The sequence below is a fragment of the Pelodiscus sinensis genome, chromosome 5 (genome assembly GCF_052426305.1).
Source record: "Pelodiscus sinensis isolate ZL-2025 chromosome 5, ASM5242630v1, whole genome shotgun sequence".
NCBI lineage: Eukaryota > Metazoa > Chordata > Testudines > Trionychidae > Pelodiscus > Pelodiscus sinensis.
This window is the reverse complement of record NC_143056.1, coordinates 5,986,312-6,009,103: the sequence shown is the minus strand read 5'-3', so window position 1 is coordinate 6,009,103 and position 22,792 is coordinate 5,986,312. Positions and strand designations below refer to the sequence as shown.

The 22,792-nt window shown below is 44.4% G+C and overlaps 1 protein-coding gene across 1 annotated transcript in view; it reads left to right on the top strand.

Annotated features, from left to right (window-relative positions):
- SOS2 (SOS Ras/Rho guanine nucleotide exchange factor 2) overlaps window positions 1-22,792 on the top strand; it is an 86,564-nt gene that overhangs the window by 15,484 nt on the left and 48,288 nt on the right. Inside the window, 5 exon segments of the mRNA XM_075926152.2 lie at window positions 10,088-10,213; window positions 15,779-15,910; window positions 18,272-18,436; window positions 18,932-19,135; window positions 20,661-20,804. Of these exon segments, the coding sequence (XP_075782267.2) occupies window positions 10,088-10,213; window positions 15,779-15,910; window positions 18,272-18,436; window positions 18,932-19,135; window positions 20,661-20,804 (771 nt within the window).

Sequence of the window (22,792 nt, the reverse complement as noted above, 5' to 3'; positions counted from 1 at the left end):
AATTTACCTTTTGGGGCATAAAAATTATTTCTGTGTTAATTAATATTTACTATAGTCTCTTGACTTTAAGGCTACATCTACACTACAGGAGAAAGTTGACTTAACCTATGCAACTCCAACTACATTAAAAATGTAGCTGGAGTCGACATACCTTAAGTCAAGTTAACACCCCACGGCATCGGCGGGAGAAACTCCCATCGACTTCCCTTACTCTTGCATTTTGCATCGACTATCCGATTAGTTGATAGAGCGCCTCTGCCTCTGAAGTGTAGCAGCAGCCCTAGGGCTGTTGCTACACTTCAAAGGCAAAAGCGCTGCATCGAGCCCGAGGTCAGCTGGGGACTCCCCTGCTGACCCCAGGTTCCGTGCGGTGGTGCTGCTTTGAAACGCCATAGGGAGCCCAGCGTCAGGCTCCTCGTGGCATTTCAAAGTGGCAGAACCCCGTGGAGCCTGGAATCAGCTGGGGACTCCCCTGTCGACCCTGGGCTCCATGCGGCGTTTCAAAGCAGCAGTTCTGCATGGGGCCTTCGGTCATCAGGGGAGTCCCCAGCTGATCCTGGGCTCCACATAGCGCTGCCGCTTTGAAACTCCACATGGAGCCTGGGGACCTCCCAGCTGGCTCTGGGCTGCACGCAGCATTTCAAAGTGGCAGCGCTGCGTGGAGCCCGGAGTTTGGCCCCAGGCTCTGCGTGGCCGCTTTGGAGTGCCCCCTCCTCTTCCCCGCCCCCTTGCTGCCTCTTTTCTGATAGAGGCTGCAAGGGGGGGTGGAGGAGGTTAATGACTAGTTGACAAGCCTGTTGACTGTCAAATAAGCATTTGTTTATTGGATAGTTGACTAGTCCTTCACATCCCTAGTCCAGTCTAGAGTAATAGGGTTGATGGGAGAGCAATCTGTGGTCAGTTTGGCAGGTCTTCACTAGACCTTGTGCATGGAATTTCCTTTCTAAGCTGGTTTGCAAAGCACTATTCTCATTGTAATCCCTTTTGCAGATCCACTTCTACAGCAGCCACAAAAATCTACCTGGCTACTTATTTAATCTATTTTGTGAGTTCATTTATATGGTAGGAAGTTGGAGGTTGGATATTGGAAGGGAGGAGCCTGAATACGCTGGATTTGGAGTCAAGGATTGCTGTTGAAAAAGCAGAGTGGGTTGAATGATGACAGGAGGAATTTGCTGTGTTTTTCTTAAAAAAAAACAAAACAGACTGATGTGTCATATGCTTGTCACTAGGATCATTCTGCTTGTATGTTGTTTCCCTCCCTCCGGTCTCTATTTTTAGATTGGAACAGTTTATAAGACATTATATAAAAGTTAACATTTCTATATGTTTACTTTTCTAGACACTTTTTTTGTTGGGTCTCCTGGATCCTCTGTTTAATGGATACTGTAATGTTTATCTGCTATATTTACACGTAGCACCTAATATTACTAGAATTGAAAGAATTTGGTGGATTTTTTTTCTGGATCTTCAGTTTGCATCTAACAGAACTTTGTCCATCACGGCTTACATTGAAGTAGGGCCCAAATCCCCGTTCAGGATCCGGGCCCTCTACTTTTGCTCTGTACAAAACAGTAGGGAAGCACAAAACCTGTCTCTCAGATTTTATGATCAGAGGCTCTAATCCCTCAGAGTGATAAATCCATGTGCACCTCTGTGCATACATAAAGCCCAGTTGACTATAATATTTAAATTTTGTGGGCACATCCAATGCTGTTCACATATATGTAGTTTGCAGGTTTGAGGCTTAATTTAAGATGTTGCATAAACAAATGAGTATAAAAACAATTGGAGGATGGACAAGGGCAACAGTAAGTAATAAGATTATGTACTTAGCTGCTGTAACTGCTCAGCTCTATGGTTCAAGAACTTTTAAGTGGTTTTCTCTCCTTTTAAAAAGAGTATGATTAAACAGTTTTTTGTTTTGTAAATGTGAACAGGTCATCTCTGGTCTCCTAGTTCCTCCAGGGCTGCATACCAGTAGTCTAGGAAGTCAGTTTCTTTAAATCCTATAGTTAACTACAATTCTTGCTACAAGTATACAGGATTTTATATCTAGTTAGAAGTGCAATCAATCAAAGTGGTGGTAGGTTATACAGCTTGGCTCGTGTCTATATAGCAGATTTTCTGCCCTCACAATTGTTTGTTTGCATTCATATCTAGCCCTTGGCTTAATGGTGTTTGTAGGAATGATTTCTGGGACTCTGTCCCATGGTGACACAGCAGCGGCTGTCTGCATCAAGTTCTGTGTGTATTTTAAAAAATCTCTATAATGCAAACATGTGGGCTATCTTCCTGAATGCAGTACAGTTGTAAAGACCTGAAAAGAGCTCTGTGTGGCTCAACAGCTTGTCTCTCATCAGCAAAAGTTGATCCAATTAAAAAAAAAAAAACCTCACTTGCTGTGTTCCTTGGATGTCTGTCTGCACAGTTATGAGCTGAAGGAGAAGTAGACTTAATCATACTCACTGTATCCCATAAGTAAGGGCTCCTATTTGTGCAGCACAATACTGTAGGTCTATATCAGTGATTCCCAACCCTTTTCCCATGGAGGAACCCCTAAAATAATTGTTCATATCCCGAGGAACCCCTATAGGCAGTTAATCTGTTACTTACTTAAATTCTTTTACTGAAAAGCTCCTTATACATGTTAACAGGGGAGCCTCAGAATAGTTACATTTTGTAAAGGTTTAAAGAATTTTGGGACATTTTGTTTAAAAGATACTATGTTAGAAATTGCATTTAAAAATTAAATTAGCATTGTCATGTAAGAAAATCAAGTTGACAATCTCTTTAATGTGTTTATATACAGAACTAGACTCTTCAAATCTTCCTTTTAGTTGGCTGGCCATTAGAAGTGATCATTTTCCAGCTAAACTGGTCACCTGGTACGTTGAGGCTTTTTAGACCCTTGTTCAGCGATCTCCCCAAAGTGTGAGTTTAAATCACCTGGAGAGTGATGCATTATAGATTAGGACGTTGTGTTTCCTGTACATTAAAGGGCACCATTTTTTTTTCTTATAAAGAGATGGGGAAAACACTCAGAGTGAATGAATGTACTGTAGAGCCGCTGTTTCCTGGGTTTTAACATTTTGGTATCATTTAGGTCAATAACTTCTTTTATCGGCAGTGATTTATTTATTTTTACTTGAATGCAGTGCATGGAAAAACTGACTAGTGTTGGCAAGACCTCGCACTGTTTGAGCTAGTAAATCTACAACTTGAATATTTTAAGTACTCTGTTTGCTCCCAAACTTATAAAATCTGTTCTTTAATGCTTATTGATTAACTTCAAGAAGTGCCACCAAATTTTACTCATCCACATATTTATGGTCAGTAACTTCTTTGAGACAAGTAAAATAGCAACTGATTACAATTTAGAAACAAATATTGGAAAAAGTGGGTGAGTTGAATTTGTTCTTTTATGACAGTCTTTTAAGGCTGTACAATTTAACAAAGGTGTTTTATTTAAATATTCTTCCATAAATCTGGCAGGTGTGAAAACTTTTTGCCATTGTACTAACAGTTTTGTGGTAGGCATTGTTAGCAGGTAGTTGTTTACGTGATTAAACGATAAGCCTGGGCTCATCAGTTAATCTTACCAACTATCCCAGGCCATGTCCCTCCCACTGACAACGTGGCTCCTAACAGGTGAGAGCTCTGTAATATGGTATGGCTGAACAGATGTTTTGTGTCTTCCTGGCATCTTGAGAGTGATACATGGAATAGACTTGAAATTGTAAATTGAAAAGGCTTGTGCTATAATGGAAACAAGGCCATGGGAACACTTCTGTTTTTGCTTTCCAACTGATTACTTTCACATCTGTTATGGCCTATCAAGAAGATCAGTTTCTGCAGCCAGACACTCTAATTGACAAGAGCCCCCTCCCCACCCCCTTCTCTTTCCTTCCCCATCCCCTCCTGTTCTGATATTTATTTGTACCTTTGGACCCTTTGCTCCATTCATCTGAAGTTGGGTTGTGCCCGTGAAAGCTCGTGATACGACCTACATTTTTTGTTAGTCTCTAAGGTGCTGCAGGACCATTCATTGTTTAAGTTTTTTCAGTTTCTGCAGCCTCATGTGATCAGGTTAATACAGTGCCTGATGCATTTTGAAAGCTTCTGCCTTAGTCTTCTGTGTTATGGGATATCCATGAGGTCTTGTCAAAGCTGGTGAAAGGCTCCATTTGAGTTACTCATACCTGTGAATTGATGTTTCTTATAAGAGAGGTACATTTCTTGGTGGCATTGTCTTCAGTTTGTAAGGTATGAGATCTGAACGCTCTAGCAACTGATCCATCTTTATACCAGTTTTGACAAGGACACGGTAGTCTCAACTGAGAGACCTTTCCATGGTGGTAACTAGGGATGTGAAAGGTTAACTGGTGGGAGCTAGAGCAGCTCCCCACCTGCTGCAGGCAGGGGGCTGCTCCAGCCCCTCAGGGCTTGCCACAGACAGGTGCACTCCAGCCCAGTCGGAGCAGCACCTGTCCTGTCTGCAACGCACCCAGGCCTGCCATGGAGCTGTTCTGGTTGTCTGCCTGCAGCTGGTGGGGGAGGGCATGCAGTTGTAGTTGCAGCTAGCAAGGGTTGTGAAGTAGGTGGTAACTTGGCCAGCAGTGACCATGAGACCGTTGAGTTCAGGATTTTGACAAACGGAAGTAAGCAGAGCAGCAAAATACAGACCCTGGAATTCAGAAAAGCAGACTTCGACCCCTTCAGTGGATGGGCAGGATTCCCTGAGAGGCTAATATGAGAGGGAAAGGACTCCAGGACAGTTGGCTGTACAAGCAGTCCCCGGGTTACATGGATCCGACTTACATCGGATCCCTACTTACAAACGGGGTGAAGCAATCCCGCACTAGCTGCTTCCCTCTAGCAGACCAGGGAGATGTGAAGCTAGTGCGCCCCGCCCCCCCCAGCAGACCAGGGAGACGCGGAGCGGCTTTTCTCAGCAGACACCTCAGCTTGAGAATAAAGGCCTGAGGGAAGTGAGGTGTGGGAGAATAAAACTGAGCTCTGGAGAAATGTTTGGCTAGAGTTTCCCCTACAATAAGTACCAGTTCCGACTTACATACAAATTCAACTTACGAACAAACCTACAGTCCCTATCTTGTACGTAACCTGGGGACTGCCTGCATTTTAAAGAAGCCTTAGTGAGGTTCAGGAACAAACCATTCCAGTGTGTAGAAAGAATAGCAAATACAGCAGGCAACCAGATTGTCTTAACAGAGAAATCTTCAGTAAGCTTAAACACAAAAAGGAAGCTTACGAGAAATGGAAACTTGGACAGATAATTAGGGAGGAATATTGCTCAATGCTGCAGGGGTGTGATCAGGAAGGCCAAAGTGCAATTGGAGTTGCAGCTAGCAAGGATTGTGAGGGATAACACAAAGGGTTTCTACAGTTTTATGTTAGCAAAAAGGAGGTCAAGGAAAGTGTGGGACCCTTACTGAACAGGGAAGGCAACCTAGTAATAGATGATATGGAAAAAACTGAAGTACAAGTTGAACCTCTCTGGTCCAGCAACATCCGTGTTCTGGCATGATTTTAGTTAGCCAAATGTCCACTTATCATGGGTGTGGCCAAGTTTCCCATGATCCCATAAAGTTTGTTTACAGCCACTAGTCCTGACCCTATGTTCTGTGCTGTTGTTTAGCTCTAATGTCTTCTAAGAGCCCAGTAAGCAGTGGAAGTGTTGGTCTTGTTGCTTGATTATATTGACCTTCTGTGGTTCGATAAATTCTCTGGTTTGATACCGGTCAGGTCCCGAGGGTGCCAGACTAGAGAGGTCCAACCTGTATTCAGTACCTTTTTTTGCCTCAGTCTTCACAAAGTCAGCTCCTAGACTGTTGCACTAGGCAGCACAGTATGGGGAGGAAGTGAGCAGCCCTCAGTGATGAAAGAACAGGTTAAGCAGTGGTGGGAAACCTGCGGCCCATTGGAGTTCTATGTGTGGCCTACGAGACATTTGTTTAGCCCCGCACAGATTATGCTGGTTTTCATCCATATAGTTTTTTTCCTACCCATATTACAAAAGTGACATGCACAGAAAGCAAGGGCACATGAAGTGAGATCCGTGCTGATTGCATGCATTGAGAGCTGGGTCCTTCCTTTCCATCCAATCAAAGTGCTGCTACAGTTCAGTCAGCACACCTGTCCCTGCAAATTCTGGGAGGGAAAAGTGCATTATTTAGAAGGAGAATCTGGGAAACTACAGACTGGTTGGCCTCCCCTCAGTTGGTGGAAAAATTATGGAGCAGGTCCTCAAGGAATCCATTTGGAAAGACTCGGAGGAGGGGAAGGTGATTAGGAACAGTCACCATGGATTCACCAAGGGCAAGTCATGCCTGACAAACCTTTTTGCCTTCTATGATGAAATAACTGGCTCTGTGGATATGGGGAAAGTAGTGGATGTGATATACCTTGACTCTAGCAAAGTTTTTGATACGGTATCCCACAGTCTTCTTCCCAGCAAGCTCAAGTGTCTTATTAAGATGACAATCTATAATTTGTGCAGAAAAATGGGGAATTTCCCTTGATTGTGTCTTGTGTGGATTTTTTGTGGGGAGGCTATAATTTAAGATAGAAGTATTGCTTTTTCCTGTTTCATCTCCTGGGATGAATTGGGCATCTGGATTTTCTCTCAGTGTTTGTTGAATTTGAGAATAGAGATCCAGGATAAAACAGAGTTGCTAAACCATGTTGGCAAACTGTGACATTTGTTAGTATAGATGCAGGGTAGTGTATCTTAGAATCATAGAATACTAGGACTGCAAGGTACCTTGAGAGGTCGAGTCTAGTCCCCTGCCCTCATGACAGGACCAAATACTGTCTAGACCATCCCTGATAGACATTTATCTAACCTACTCTTAAATATCTTCAGAGATGGAGATTCTACAACCTCCCTGGGCAATTTATTCCAATGTTTAACCACCCTGACAGGTTGAACATTAGGAAAAAGTTCCTAAGCCTCCCTTGCTGCAGTTTAATCCCATTGCTTCTTGTTCTATCCTCAGAAGCCAAGATGAACAAGTTTTCTCCTTCCTCCTTATGACACCCTTTTAGATACCTGAAAACTGCTATCATGTCCCCCCTCAATCTTCTCTCTTCTAAACTAAACAAACCCAGTTCCTTCAGTCTTCCCTCATAGGTTATGTTCTCTAGACCTTGAATCATTCTTGTTGCTCTTCTCTGGATCCTCTCCAATTTCTCCACATCTTTCTTGAACTGCGGTGCCCAGAACTGAACACAATACTGCAATTGAGGCCTAACCAGCGCAGAGTAGAGCGGAAGAATGACTTCTCATGTCTTGCTCACAACACACCTGTTAATGCATCTCAGAATCATGTTTGCTTTCTTTGCAACAGCATCACACTGCTGACTCGTATTCAACTTGTGGTCAACTATAACCCCTAGATTCCTTTCTGCCGTATTCTTTCCCAGACAGTTGCTTCCCATTCTGTATGTATGAAACTGATTGTTCCTTCCTAAGTGGAGCACTTTGCATTTGTCTTTATTCAACTTCATCCTATTTACCTCAGACCATTTCTCCAATTTGTCCAGGTCATTTTGAATTATGACCCTATCCTCCAGATTAGTCGCAACCCTTCCCAGCTTGGTATCATCTGCAAACTTAATAAGTGTACTTTCTATACCAATATCTAAATTGTTGATGAAGATATTGAAAAGAGCCGGTCCCAGAACAGACCCCTGCGGAATCCCACTACAGGCAGTCCCCGGGTTACGTACAAGATAGGGACTGTAGGTTTGTTCTTAAGTTGAATCTGTATGTAAGTCGGAACTGGCGTCCAGATTCAGCCGCTGCTGAAACTGACCGCCAGTTCTGACTTACATACAGATTCAACTTAAGAACCCCAGGCGTCCCCAAGTCAGCTGCTGCTGAAACTGATCAGCAGCTGATTCCAGGAAGCCCGGGGCAGAGCAACTCTGCCTGGGGCTTCTTGGAGTCAGCGCTGGTCAGTTTCAGCAGAAGTTGACTTGGGGATACCTGGGGCAGAGCAGCTGGGGTGCTGCTGGGTTGCTCCAGTAGCGCCGCTCCTCGGTGCTACTGGACCAACCCAGCAGCACCCCATCTGCTCTGCCCCAGGGTCCAAAACAAAAGCCTGGTCTGCTGGGGGGGGGGCACAGTAGCTGCGCCCCCCCCCCCCCAGCAGACCAGGGACACGGGGAGCAGAGCCGCAGCGGCAGCGGGGTGCCGCGCCTCTGAGGCTTTGCTCTGGCAAAATCTCAGAGGCGCGGGACCCCGCCGCGGCTGCAGCTTCAGTCCCGGTGCGTGTGGTCTGCTGGGGACAGTCCCCAGCAAACCACAGGCACCCGGACTGAAGCCGCAGCCGGGGGGGGGGGGGTCCCCAGCAGACCACAGGCACGGCGACTGAAGCGGCAGCAGCGGCGGTTCCCCGCGCCTCTGAGGCTTTGCTCTGGCAAAGCCTCAGAAGCGCGGGAACCCGCCCGGTGCCCCTGGTCTGCTGGAGACAGTCTCCAGCAGACCAGGGGCACCGGAGCAGCTTACGAACGGGGCTTTCTCGCCCCGGAGCTCGCAGGTAGCAATCCGCCACCTCGACCTCCGGGGCGAGAGAGCCCCGTTCGTAAGTGTGGATCCGACATAAGTCGGATCCGCATAAGTCGGGGACTGCCTGTAGTTATACCTTTCCAGCAGGATTGTGAACCATTAATAACTACTCTCTGAGTATGGTTATCCAGCCAGTTATGCACCCACCTTATAGTAGCCCCATCTAAGTTGTATTTACCTAGTTTATTGATAAGAATATCATGCGAGACCGTATCAAATGCCTCACGAAAGTCTAGGTATAGTCTTATCTCAGTTTAGCTCGTGGAGGTTGGCCTTGGTAAGGGGAAGCCTACAGTTGATCTTAAGAAGCTAATTTGAGGTAAAAGGTATTGTCAACTTGTGAGTATGGTAGACAAAAGGTTGAGATTAGCTACCCTCAATTTGTGCCTAATTTCGACACACACTGAAACACCTTTTTTTCTCTTGCTCATCCATGCACATTTCATACAATTTCAACTTCTTTTACAAATACATGCTTCACATTTTTCTCACACTAAACAGGAATTTTCTTGTTGTTTCACCCACTTCTCAGCTCTGACTTACATTGAGTTACCCAATCCATTCTCAAATCCACTTGTCCCTGGGCCTTTTCATTTACTTCCAAGTAATTTATTCTGTTCCCTGTGAGATTCATCAGTTCTCTTTTCTCAGCATCCCGCTTCTTCAATTCTCTTCCTCCTGTCTATTAATTCTTTTTCTGACCCTCCTCTCCCCCCCAAAAAAACCAAATCAATACTGCTATTTTTAGTGGAGGCAGTTGCAACTTTTTCTTCACTCATTCTACTGCTGAAGCTGTGGTAAAGTAAGGGGAACTTACTTCTACAGTTGCTTTTTCACTGTTCAGGCAGCTGTGTACCATCATTCTGCTTTTGGTTTACATTTTTTACAGTTTTCTTAGCTATATTTAGGTTTAAGATTAAATGAAAAGCTTGATAATGGCATGAGTTGATGCCATTGTTTGTACTGCATAGGAAAGCTTCCTCCTAGAATCCTAGGGCTGGAAGAGACCTCAGGAGGTCATCGAGTCCCGCCCCCTGCCCAACGCAGGACCAACCCCAACTAAATCAACTCACCCCAAATGCATGGGAATTTGCAAGACTGTTAAATCAGCTCAGGGTTTAGCTGATCGCCATATTTGAGGTCGGGAAGGAATTTTCCTCCAGGGTAGATTGGCAGACGCCCTGGAGGTTTTTCGCCTTCCTCTGTAGCATGGGGCACAGATCACAGCTGGAGGATTCTCTGCATCTTGGGGCCTTCAAAGTATTTGAAGGCTTCAATATCTGAGATATAGGTGAGAGGATTATTCTAGGAGGGGTGGGTGAGATTCTGTGGCCTGCACTGTGCAGGGGGTCAGACTAGATGATCATAATGATCCCTTCTGACCTTAAAGTCTATGAGTCTATAAATATGCAGAACTTTTAGTCTGTTTTTGCTACGTATGCTCCCGGACGTATCATCAGTGCAGCTTCTGATTGAATAATATCTATTGTGCAGGTTCAGCAACAGGTTCATCCCAGTTTTTCAGCAAAAGAAGATTCCCTCTATTATATCGAAGAGTTGATACTTCAGCTTCTAAACAAACTATGCATTGCACAGCCCCGGACTGTCCAAGATGTTGAGGTGAGAGTGACAAAAATTAACTAATATTGGAGAACATGTGCTTGCTTATGGAATGACTGTATTCCACTATTGTATGTAATCTAACATTAATTTATAGCAAGGTATAATATACAATAGTAGAACATTTTCCTAAAAGATTTATCCGTGTTCTGCTTTCAGAAATGGAGTTTCATTTGAGATGCAATTAGTTTCTAGTCAGAAGTTTCCCAACTATCTTTTAATATTTAAAACCAAATCTATTCTGTATTTTTAACAATTGCAGAAAAATATAGCTAGTTGTAAATGTTTTTATGTTTCTTTTGTTAAAATAGAGCTTGTAGGGATTTAATCTCTTTTTATTAGTTAATCCCCAAAAGCAAAATGTAAACATTTTAGTTTAAGGAGTTAAAACTACCAACTTAGGTCCTAATGTTGCGACTGATAGTGAGTGGGCAGATTGCTGTGAGTATATTGAAATATATTAAACCCAGTGGGGCTGCCGTTGTCTATGCTAAAGAATTAAGGTACGTCTAAACTACGTTCTGTTTTTGAAAGAGGATATGCAAATTCCGTGGGATCTCACTTTTGAAAGTGAAAGTAGTCTGAACATGGGTTTTTTGGGAAAAAACCCTTTTTTGAAAAAAATCGTGTAAACCTCATTTTTTAAGGAAGAGCATTTTTTTCCCGAAAAAACTGCGTCCAGACTACTTTCACTTTTGAAAGATCCACTTTCAAAAGTGAGATCAGAAGAAGATATGCAAATTCCGCTGGAATTTGCATATCTTTGTTCGAAATAGAATGTAGTCTTAGACATAGCCTTGGGGCCTTCATGGACTTCACAATTGACTTTCTTAAAAAAAAAAAAAAAAGGGGGAGGAGGGGAAGGAAGGGGAAGGGAATCAGCCTGACTGGCTTTGTAAAATATTAGATACATTTTATATGCATCTAAGGCACTTTCCATCCACTCCAAGGTCTCATCTCATAGTCTACAGATTTGTTATAGAAAACTCATTTGTGAGTACTTATGAAAATATAAAGCATGTTTATTTACAAAACTGATTGCCTGGAGTGTTTGAAGTTCTTATCGCGCAAGTGATTTTAAACACGTTATTTGATATTGAGTCAATTGGTTAATTGTTAATATTGGTTTATGATGGTTTTTATTGTTGTACAAGCATTTTGATAAAGCTAAATTTATTTTGTATATATTCCTTAATAGCCCTCATCACTTCCAGCTACCACCCACAGAGTCTAAATTTAAACTTTATATGAAGAGGAGAAAAGCTCCATGTCCTTTCTCCAGTCTCCAAGCTATCCAGTCCTCTAGAATATAGAGCAATGTTTTGCCATATCAGAAACTGTCACCTGCTTGCCAACCCTGTAATTTCTATCTTCTAATACAAAAGGAATGCTAAAATAAGTTTGTGTTTAATAACCTCCTATTGGTTGTGATTTTGCTCCAATAGGTGTCTGTTTTATTAAATAATTCAGTCAGTACTGATATAAATAAGAAACATTAAGCCTATAAGATTCCCAAGTCCTCACTAGGGATGTAAAAGAGTAGTCGAGTCGACTACTCGCATTTCTCTCTCCCCTTGCTGCCTCTATATCAGCAGTTCTTGCTCCCCATGTGCTGCTGCCTCTGGAGGCAGCAGTGTGGGGGGGGGCCCAGGGGAGGCTGCTCCAGTACTATCCCCTGTTTGCAGGGGGTTCCAATAGGGAGTTGGGACCCCCAGCAGACAGGAGCTTTTACGGCGAAGCAGCCCTTCTCCGTGGGTGATCCCAACTCCCCGCTGTAACCCCCCCGCAGACCAAGGCTGCTGGACCTGGCGCAAGCCAGGACTGAGCAAGCCTGGCTCACGCTGGGCGCAGGAGCTACCCATGCTGCGACTCTGCAGTTTAAATGAAGTAGTTGCTGGGCTGCCTGGGTGCCCAGATCTTACTACATTTAAACTGCAGAGCCACAGCAGGGGTTCTGAGCACCTTCCCTTATTGACTAAATGTGTAGTCGATACTAATTGTATCGACTACACTAGGGATGTGAAGGTCTAGTTGACTACAGGCAGTCCCCGACTTACGCGGATCCGACTTATGTCGGATCCGCACTTATGAACGGGGCTTTCTCGCCCCGGAGGTCGGGGCGAGAAAGCCCCATTTGTAAGCTGCTCCGGTGCCCCTGGTCTGCTGGAGACCGTCTCCAGCAGACCAGGGGCACCGGGCGGGTTCCCGCGCTTCTGAGGCTTTGCCAGAGCAAAGCCTCAGAGGCGCGGGGACCGCCGCTGCTGCCGCTTCAGTCTGGGTGCCTGTGGTCTGCTGGGGACGGTCCCCAGCAGACCACAGGCACCGGGACTGAAGCGGCAGCAGCGGCGGGGTCCCCGCGCCTCTGAGGCTTTGCCAAAGCAAAGCCTCAGAGGGGCGGCACCCCGCTGCCGCTGCGGCTCTGCTCCCCGTGTCCCTGGTCTGCTGGGGGGGGGGGGCGCAGCTAGTGTGCTCCCCCCCCCCAGCAGACCAGGCTTTTGTTTTGGACTCTGGGGCAGAGCAGCTGGGGCGCTGCCGATTGGTCCTGCAGCGCCCACTCTGGGCACTACTGGACCAACCTGGCAGCACCCCAGCTGCTCTGCCCCAGGTCCTGATTCAGCCGCTGCTGGTCAGTTTCAGCAGCGGCTGAATCAGGACGCCTGGGGCAGAGCAGCTGGGGTGCTGCTGGGTTGGTCCAGTAGCACCGAGGAGCGGCGCTACTGGAGCAACCCAGCAGCACCCCAGCTGCTCTGCCCCAGGCGTCCCCAAGTCAGCTTCTGCTGAAACTGACCAGCGCTGACTCCAGGAAGCCCCAGGCAGAGTTGCTCTGCCCCGGGCTTCCTGGAATCAGCTGCTGATCAGTTTCAGCAGCAGCTGACTTGGGGACGCCTGGGGTTCTTAAGTTGATTCTGTATGTAAGTCAGAACTGGCGGTCAGTTTCAGCAGCGGCTGAATCTGGACGCCAGTTCCGACTTACATACAGATTCAACTTAAGAACAAACCTACAGTCCCTATCTTGTACGTAACCCGGGGACTGCCTGTAGTTGCTTCCCGCCCTCTTCCTCCCCTCTCCCCCAGCTGCCTCTGTCAGAAAGAGGCAGCAAAGGGGGAGGGAGAAAAAGGGATACTTCAAAGCAGCAGCGCTATGTGGAGCCTTGGGCCAGACCTTGGGCTCCACGCAGCGCTGCGGCTTTGAAACGCTGTAAGGAGCCTGATGCTGGGCTCCTAGCAGCATTTCAAAGCGGCAGCTCCATACGGAGCCCGGGGTAAGCGAGGGCGTCCCCAGCTGACCCCAGGCTCCATGTGGCGCTTTCGCCTTTGAAGAGCTCTAGGGCTGTTGCTACACTTCAAAGGCGTAGGTGCCTTGTCGGCTATTGAGGGTGGAGTCCAGGGCAGCTTCACACTCCACCTACAGGAAGGCATCCCACAGCTGTCCTCATACCTGTGATCATACACTCCTTCAAAGGCCTGCACTGAACTTCTTTTCTGTCCCTTCTGCGTTCCCTAAATAAAAACATATGATTTCTGAACAATCTCTTTATTGCATGCATTTTGGGGATGGAGGTTTACTGGCAAACCCACTTAATGCAGGAGCACCTCATTAAAAATCATATGCATGACTGTCATTTTGCTGACTGGCCATTTACAGTAAAACTCCATTAGTCCGGCATCCAATGCTCCGGGACTCCTGATGGTCTGGCACCATCAGGAACCCGGAAGTGCTGGGGCAGCCGGACAGGCTTCCCCCATTCAGCTGCTGCTGAAACTGACCAGTAGCTGAATCGGGGAAGCCGGGAGCAGAGCAGCTGGGGTGCTGCCGGGTTGGTCTCGTAGTGCCGCCCCTTGGGGCTGCGGGACCAACCCGGCAGCACCCCAGCTGCTCTTGGGGACGCCTGGGGCAGAGCAGCTGGAGTGCTGCCGGGTTGGTCCCGCAGCGCCAAAGGACGACGCTGCGGGACCAACCCGGCAGGACCCCAGCTGCTCTGCCCCGGGGTCCCCGATTCAGCCGCTGCTGAAACAGATCAGCGGCTGATTCCAGGAAGCCCCGGGGCAGAGCAGCTGGGGTCCTGCCGGGTTGGTCCCGCAGCGCCGTCCTTTGGTGCTGCGGGACCAACCCGGCAGCACTCCAGCTGCTCTGCCCCAGGCGTCCCCAAGAGCAGCTGGGGTGCTGCCGGGTTGGTCCCGCAGCCCCTAGGGGCAGCGTTACGGGACCAACCGGGCAGTACCCCAGCTGCTCTGTCTCAGGCGTCCCCAAGAGCAGCTGGAGTGCTGCTGGGTTGGTGCCATAGCGCCGCCCCTTGCCGCTGCGGGACCAACCTGGCAGCACCCCAGCTGCTCTATTGCAGGCATCCCCGATTCAGCTGCTGCTGAAACTGACCAGCAGCGGCTGAATCAGGGACGCCTGGGGCAGAGCCGGACTATCGTAAGGGGGGGCTATGAGGGGTCTGGGGTGGCATTCCCTCCCACCCCACTCCAGACCCCTCATAGCCCCTTCTGATAGTCCGGCATATCTGATAGTCCGGCACCTCCTGGGTCCTAAAGGTGCTGGATTATCGGAAGTTTACTGTATAAAGCTGTTTTTCAAAGCCTCTCAGATTTGCAGTGCCCCTCGCTATGCTTTCCTTATTGCCCTGGTCTCTGGCTGTTCATAATTACTGGCTAGGCGCTGTGTCTCAGCGCCCCCATCTTGACTTATAACTTCCCCCCTTACTCTTATAGGGTATGTGTACACTAGCCTCCTAGCTCGAACTAGGGAGGCTAATGTACGCATTCGAAGTTGCAAATGAAGCCCGGGCTTAGTCTGAATTAACGTTTAACTGCCGCATGTAGCCGCGGGCAGTTAGTTTAGACTAAGGAGATTTAAAAATGGCGCCCGGACGAGAAGATGAAAATAAAGCCTGGGATATTTAAATCCTGGGCTTCATTTGCAACTTCGAATGCCTACATTAGCCTCCCTAGTTCGAACTAGGGGGCTAGTGTAGACAGACCCATAGATATTATGGAGCATACAGCAGGCTGCCACAAGAATGAGAGCGTTGCTTTCACTGAAGTCTAGCCTAGTCAATAGACTGCGGGCCCTTCCCTTTAAATACCCAAAAGCACATTCTATCACCATTCTGCACTTGCTCAGCCTGCAGCTGAACTACTCCTTACTGCGGTTCAGGCTGCCTGTGTACGGCTTCAGAAGTCAGTCACAGGAGCAAGTGGTAGGCTTTGTCTCCAAGGATCGCTATAGGCATTTCAATGCCTCCGATGTTAATTTTCCAGTCTGTTAAGAAAGTTCCAGCTTGCAGCTTTCTGAAGAGACCGGAGTCCCTAAAGATATCTGCATTGTGCACTTTTCCCGACCATCCCACATTGATATTGGTGAAACGACCCTTGTGATCCACCAGTGCCTGCAGCACCATTGAGATGTACCCTTTGCAGTTTCTGTACTCGTTGGCAAAGTGGTTGGTTGGGTGCAGGAAATGGTGGGGTAAAAACATGTATAAGGAGAATAGGTGATTGACTATTTTACAAAATTTCTGTAGGCTGACTAGTTAAATTGCATTTCTTTTGTTTGGGCAGGAGCGAGTTCAAAAGACATTTCCTCATCCGATCGACAAGTGGGCTATTGCTGATGCACAGTCTGCTATAGAGAAACGAAAAAGAAGAAACCCTCTCTTACTACCTGTGGACAAGATACATCCCCTATTAAAGGTATTTAAAATAAGCCTAAGAGTTCATTTTTACTCTAAGCTACGTTTTTCTTGTTTAGCGTAGTGTTTTAATTGTGTGTAAACTATCATAGAAAAGAAAAGACAAATCCAGATCACTTTCTGATGTTTATTGGAAGAGTAAAACTAGCCATCTTGGTATACTGTGTTCATAGAAATGTAGCGCTAAACCAGACTTTTACATCTCTCTTGTTTTAGACTTCACTTATTTAAGAAGTTTACTCTGAACAGTTAACTATGTAAAAAATGGTGGCATCTTACTTCACACATCTGCTTCTTTGCAGAGTATTCAGAGTTCTATCTGGTCATCTTCAGTATCTGCAGTTACTCCTTTTTATTGACACTAAAGAGCCAAAATAACTAAGGACTGGATACTTGGTGGCATTTGTGCAGGCCCATTGAAGTAAAAAAGTGTCATTGAATAGAGCTGTGCGTGGATACAAAATTTTGAAAAAATGAGCTGTAGATATCTACATCATATCTGGAGATGTGAATGCTCATGGATATAAAGCAGATATCCTCAAATTTGGTGGGTTCCATATGCAACGTGGATCTGTATCCACAAAAATGAGCTGCCAGTATTTACATCCGTGTCCGGGATAGAGGAAAGGAGGCAGTCTGCTGCCTACAGGCTTCTCTCTGGGGCGTGGTGGGGTCATGTGCCCCAGTTGGTGGGAACGCCCCAGGGCTGGGGCGTTTGCTGCCCTCCTGTGGTCATTTATGAGTATAACTGGCCTTGCTCTCACACCCCTCTCTTTCTATTTGATATGAAACAATCACATTCCTTACATATCCCATTGTCCTGGCACAACCAAACCCTAGTCTTGCTTAAGTTCTGATAAGAGCTGCATACCAAATTTAGTGGTCCTAGCTCTTCACTAGTAGTGCCACTGGTTGAATTTGAAGAAACCAATGAGAGACTGGAAATTCAATTTCATGCACATTCTGTTGATTTTTCTAAAGGTATTTTTTAAAGTATAGGGTTAGCCTGAATTAGTTTTAGAGTATCCACTAATTTTTCATCTTTAGTCACTCTTTAAAAATGCAAAAGTTTCTTCATATTAAAGTGTTGTTGGTCTATTTCTCTCCATGCTACATATTTCTAAAATGTAAAATGAAATTCTTTATCTCAGGTGGTAGTATTGTTGAAAAAAGTTAGTAACTAGCATAAAAATGGAATACATATTTGCAGTCTGTGTTCTTCGTCTGGAAGTCTTACCAATGTCTGTGTCTCTCTCTCTCTCTCTCTCTCTCTCTCTCTCTCTCTCTCTCTCTCTCTCTCTCTCTGTGTGGAATAATAATAATAAGCCTATTTATTGAGTATCGTGTCTTAGTTTACTACAGAGGTTGGAACTGGCGGTTGTGAAGGAACCCCAACATCTCTGAATAATGCTTTTCTTTCTAGAGATACTCATTTCACTTGTAAAATCAACTAATAGACAAGCAGGTAGCATGTAGTAGCTGATTTTAAATGATGCATCTGAAATTACACAATGCCATGATGCAAGATTAATGATATTACTAAATGCACAGGACTCTGTTTTTATTTGTAATAGTCCTGTCACACACATGTATATCAGACAAAAGGTATGAGTGAAGTAAACCTTCAAGAGAGCATGAAACATATCCTGTTAGAAATGTTTTTGAAAAGGGAATAATGTCTTCCTTGTTTTTCTCTTCTAATCTACTTTCTATTCTCCCAAAGCTTAATTAACCCTTTCATATTAAAATTTGAGTACTGAGTAAGTATTTGATTCCTTCAGTTGCACACGTGTTTTGTCTGAACACTTAATTCTTATTTAAAGTTATATAAAAACAGCTATTCTGGGTCAAACCACTGGTCCATCTAGCACAGTATACTGTCTTGTTACGGTGGCCAAAGATTCCAGGATGGTGGGTAGGCTAATCTATATTCTAGACTCCAAGAGATTAAGAGCATACAATCTTTAATTCAGTGAAAGAGGCACACACATTTTCTGCATAGACTTAGGTGTACTTAATTTTAAGCACATCAGTGGTTCCACTGAAATTATTTAATTTTAATGGGCTTTGAAAAGCTGTAATATTTTTGTTGCATATAGAGAAGGATATTTCCATAAGTGTTCATGTTTCTGTAGCTGGCATAGCATGATAGTGACATGTTTCCAAGCTTCTCCTTGGTAAATATTGTTGGCCAAAGACTCCTGTTTTCCATTCTGTGCTCTGGCTATTGCATCAGCATGTTAGTAAAGGTCCTTTTGGTAAAAATGCTAATATCTTTCTTTTCAAATATGGTGCTCAAATTCAGAATAACTTTCAGGCATGATGGTGTTTTTACTGTGGTTTTTTTGTGTTTAATTTGCAGGAGGTTCTAGGCTATAAAGTAGATTATAATGTCTGCCTTTACATTGTGGCTGTTTTGGAATATATCTCTGCAGACATTTTGAAACTGGCTGGAAATTATGTTTTCAATATCCGACATTTTGAAATCTCCCAGCAAGACATTAAGGTGTCTATGTGTGCGGATAAGGTAAGAAATAATTGATGTACTCTAGTGGTGTTTAAATGGTTTAGCACTTTGTTTAAAAATATTGTCCTTTAGTTTCCTGCTGTATCCTACTATTATGTTATTATTATAACACATTTTTGTAATGGAAGATTCTCCACTCTGTGATTTAGGGGGGAAAAAGTCTTTCTAGTTTCATCTTTATTAAATTGTTCAGAAACTTTTTTTGCTGGGTTCTTCATCAGGCAAAAGCTTTTGCAAGATGCCTTGTGTTTTTTCTGAATCCTTTTTCTTCACATCCTAACTTGTTTTTCTGCTGCAGTAAATTATAAAAAGAACAACAACCCAGCATTGGTAATTGACGCTGCCAAAGATTCAATGTTAGTTCCCTGTGGTTGTTGTTACAGAAAGCGTTGTGTTAAAAACAGTTGGCTAGTTTTTGAACAAATTGAGACCATTACATTTGAATGAATGATAGAACTCAGACTTGTATAAAACTTGACTTTAACTCTTTGCTAGGTTTTGATGGATATGTTTGATCAGGATGTTATTGGTTTGGTTTCGCTGTGTGAAGATGAGCCCTCTTCTTCAGGTGAACTCAATTACTATGACCTAGTGAGATCTGAAATTGCAGAAGAAAGACAGTATCTACGGGAGTTGAATCTGATAATAAAAGTGTTTCGGGAAGCTTTCCTGTCTAACAGAAAGTTGTTCACATCTTATGTAAGTCTCTTTTTAGTAGATTACTGTCTTTTAATGCTTAAATACTTTCATATCCATTTTTAGCCATAACTTAGCAAATCTACATTCACTGTAGCAGAGTAGGTAAAATTTGGTTAAATGTATCCTAATATATAGCAGAAGTGGTGACAGATGCCTGAAATAAGGGGGAAGTGCTGCAGATAGCAGTCTTTGAATATTCTCAGAGCAAGATTTAAAAAACAAGGTTCCCTGTTAATTGCAAACAACAGTTACAGCGCCAGAGGATCATGTGAGTAGAAAGTCCAATCCTTATGCAATTATACACCTGCACTTTACCAAACAAGCCGCATAGTAGCAGGTGGAGGAGCTGGGGTTCCTAGGAAAGAGAGTGCTAGGAAGAGAGTCTTCCGTGGTCTCTCAAAAAGTTGATGTGAAACCTTGGTAATTTACCTTAATTAACAGGGAAAGGGGAAAATTGATTTGTGAAAGGAGAGAGATTTGAGGGTTAGGGTGTGGCCGGGGAGAGATGGGATGAATTCCATGGAGTTGAATGGAGAGTGGGACATAGCTGGAGGTAACTGGAGAAGAAACAGATGTCATTCAGAAGTTGGAGTCAGAGGAGGATGGGGTGGGGAAGACTGCCCAGATAGGGGTGTGTCTGAGATGGGACACGAGAAGCAGGACTTGACAAAAGAAGCTACCACTTCACTCTGCAAGCACAGTTAGTATTCTGAAAATGAACAAAATGCAGGACAATGTAGCACTTTAATGAAATGAACAGACAGCTTGGATCATAAGGTTTTGTTGTTGAGACCTGGGTTCAAGGCTGTTTTTAAATTTTCACTTCAGTTTTTAAATTCAGAGAGAGAAAAAAGCAAGGAGGGTGGAGAAGGGGAAATAACAGCTTTACATTGCCCCTTCCCCCTGATTGTGGCTTGTCAGTGTACATTGTTCTACCCAATTAATAACATGTAGCCTCTGCACCACACCCTTGGGCTTTTACAAGTAGAAATTGTGCAGCGTTGGATTAAAGTGAATCCCAAGCATGCGACCTCAGCCTGAATTGATGCCTGGAATATGACTTCCTTCCCCTTTTCTCTCTCTTATCTCCTCCCTGTTTAGGATATGGCTGTGTGTAGACAGTGAAGCATTGTTTAGGCGAGTAAAGATATGCTTGAATCCTGTGGGTGTATACCCTTCATGGCTCTCCATATGCCCTAGTAGTCTACACTGCTACTTTTAGCAGTGCAGTGTCATGCTGCCACTATGTTGCTGGAGCTTTTCCCTGCTGTAGAGAGAGACTCTGGCATGGTGGAGGAGGCACGAAAAGGCTCCAGCAGTGAAGAGAGGCTCCACTCTGGCAGGGTGGATGCAGCCTGTTCTTACTGCAAGCTGAATGTGCTCTAACACATAAGCTACGTGTGCCCTAACACTGCTCTCCGTGTAGACAAGGCTTGCATAGCTCAGACTTTGTTAAACACTTGGCTGTCTGTGAAAGAGTAAAGGAAATGGTAACACGTATTACTAAATCACACCTTTTTTCCAGGATATCGACATCATCTTTAGCAACATTTCAGATATTCATGAATTGACCGTGAAGCTCTTGGGGTTGATTGAGGATACTGTTGAAATGACAGATGAAAGTAGCCCTCACCCTTTGGCTGGCAGCTGCTTTGAAGATCTGGCTGAGGTGAGTTTCTAAAATCCCTTCATAGGAATATTTTGTATCTTCATAATAAGGTAGTGTCCATGGTTGTAAAGCTTTAGTGGAATAGACTCTAGATGGCATGTTCTGAGGCAGTCATACAGAGCAATCTAGATTGCTTAGTAAGCTGGGCTCATTCAAACAACATAGATGTTAATAGTGAAATACAAGATTGTGCATCCAAAAGCAAAGAATGCAGGCCATGCATGCAGAATGGATGGCTGTATCTTGGAAAGCAGTGACTCTGTCTGTGATTTAAGGGTTACAGCGGGCAGACAGCTTACCATGACTTGCAGGTGTGATATTTATTTAATTTATTTAAAATGTTTTACCTCGCCTTTCTATTTAAAATATTCAAGGCGGCTTACAAACAATACAAATATATATAAAAACTTAAAATATGAGACCCCAGAGGGACATAACCAGCTAAAAACATATAGAGAGGAGGAACACACACATACAAACTCAAACATTAATAAAAGCACAAATAAAAAAGGTGGCTTTGGCCTGCCACCGAAACAACACCAGTGTTATGGCAAAAAGGGTTAATGCAGTCTGTGGATTTATAAACAAGGGAGTAGGAGTAGGGAGCTGATTTTTACTTCTGTATATGGCATTGGTGGCACAGATACTAGAATTCTGCATCCATTTTTGGTGTCAGATTTTAAAAAGGATGTTGTAAATTTGGACAGAGTGCAGAATAGAGCCACAAAAATAATTTGAAGATTCCTTACAATGAGAGACTTGAGGCGTGTCTACTTGGGGACATTGAGGAAAATTAATTTGAATTTTAGTGTGATTTTAAAGTGGATTAGCAAAATTGCGTTAAACCTGTGTACACTCTTATTAGGAATGCGTTACTATAATTTGGTTTAGCTTAACTCACTTTCAGAATTACATGAAGGGCTGGTCTACACTAGGAACTTCTTCAGTTGATAGTCCCTGTTGGCGTTCCACTCAGGGTAATATGTATGCATGATGAGCTCAATGCTGGAACTTTTAAAAATAGTAGTGTCTGACATATGCCATTAAGCGACAGCAGTGGCCCTCTGCCATGTATATTGGCCAAACTGGACTCTCTCTCTCTCACAAAGGATTAATGGACACAAATCAGATATTTGAAATGGTAGCACACATAAATCTGTAGGGGAACATTTTAACCTGCTTTGGCACTCATTAATGGACTTAAAAGTAGCCATTCTTTTGCATTCTTCTACAAACATGATTCTGGGCTGCATTAACAGGAGTGTTGTGAGCAAGACACAAGAAGTCATTCTTCCACTCTACTCTGCACAGATTAGGCCTCAGTTGGAGTATTGTGTCCAGTTTTGGCCCTCACATTTCAAGAAAGATGTGGAGAAATTGGAGAGGGTCCAGAAAAGATCAACAAGAATGATTAAAGGTCTAGAGAATATGAGCTATGAGGGAAGACTGAAAGAATTGGGCTTTTTTAGTTCGGAAAGGAGAAGACTGAGAGGGGACATGACAAATGGTTTTCAAGTATCTAAAAGGGTGTTATAAAGAGGAGGGAGGAAAAATTGTTGTCCTTGGCCTCTGATGATAGGACAAGAAGCAATGGGCTTAAACTGCAGCAAGGGAGGTTTAGGTTGGACATAAGGAGAAACTTCCTAACTGTCAGGGTGGTTAAACACTGGAATAAGTTGCCTAGGGAGGTTGTGGAATCTCCATCTCTGGAGATATGTAAAAGCAGGTTAGATAGACATCTATGAGGGATGGTCTTAGACAGTGGTTGGTCCTGCCGTGAGGGCAGGGGACTGGACTCGATGACCTCTCAAGGTCCCTTCCAATTCTAGTATTCTATTGATTCCATTATTTGAAATTTCACAAGCCAACTATAGAAAGAGAGAGTGCAGAATTTCTCTTCGTATGCAAATTTGACAGACTCCTTTGGCTTCAACATAGACTTGAACTGGTTAACACCAGCTTTCCTTACGTTCAATACCCTATTGACA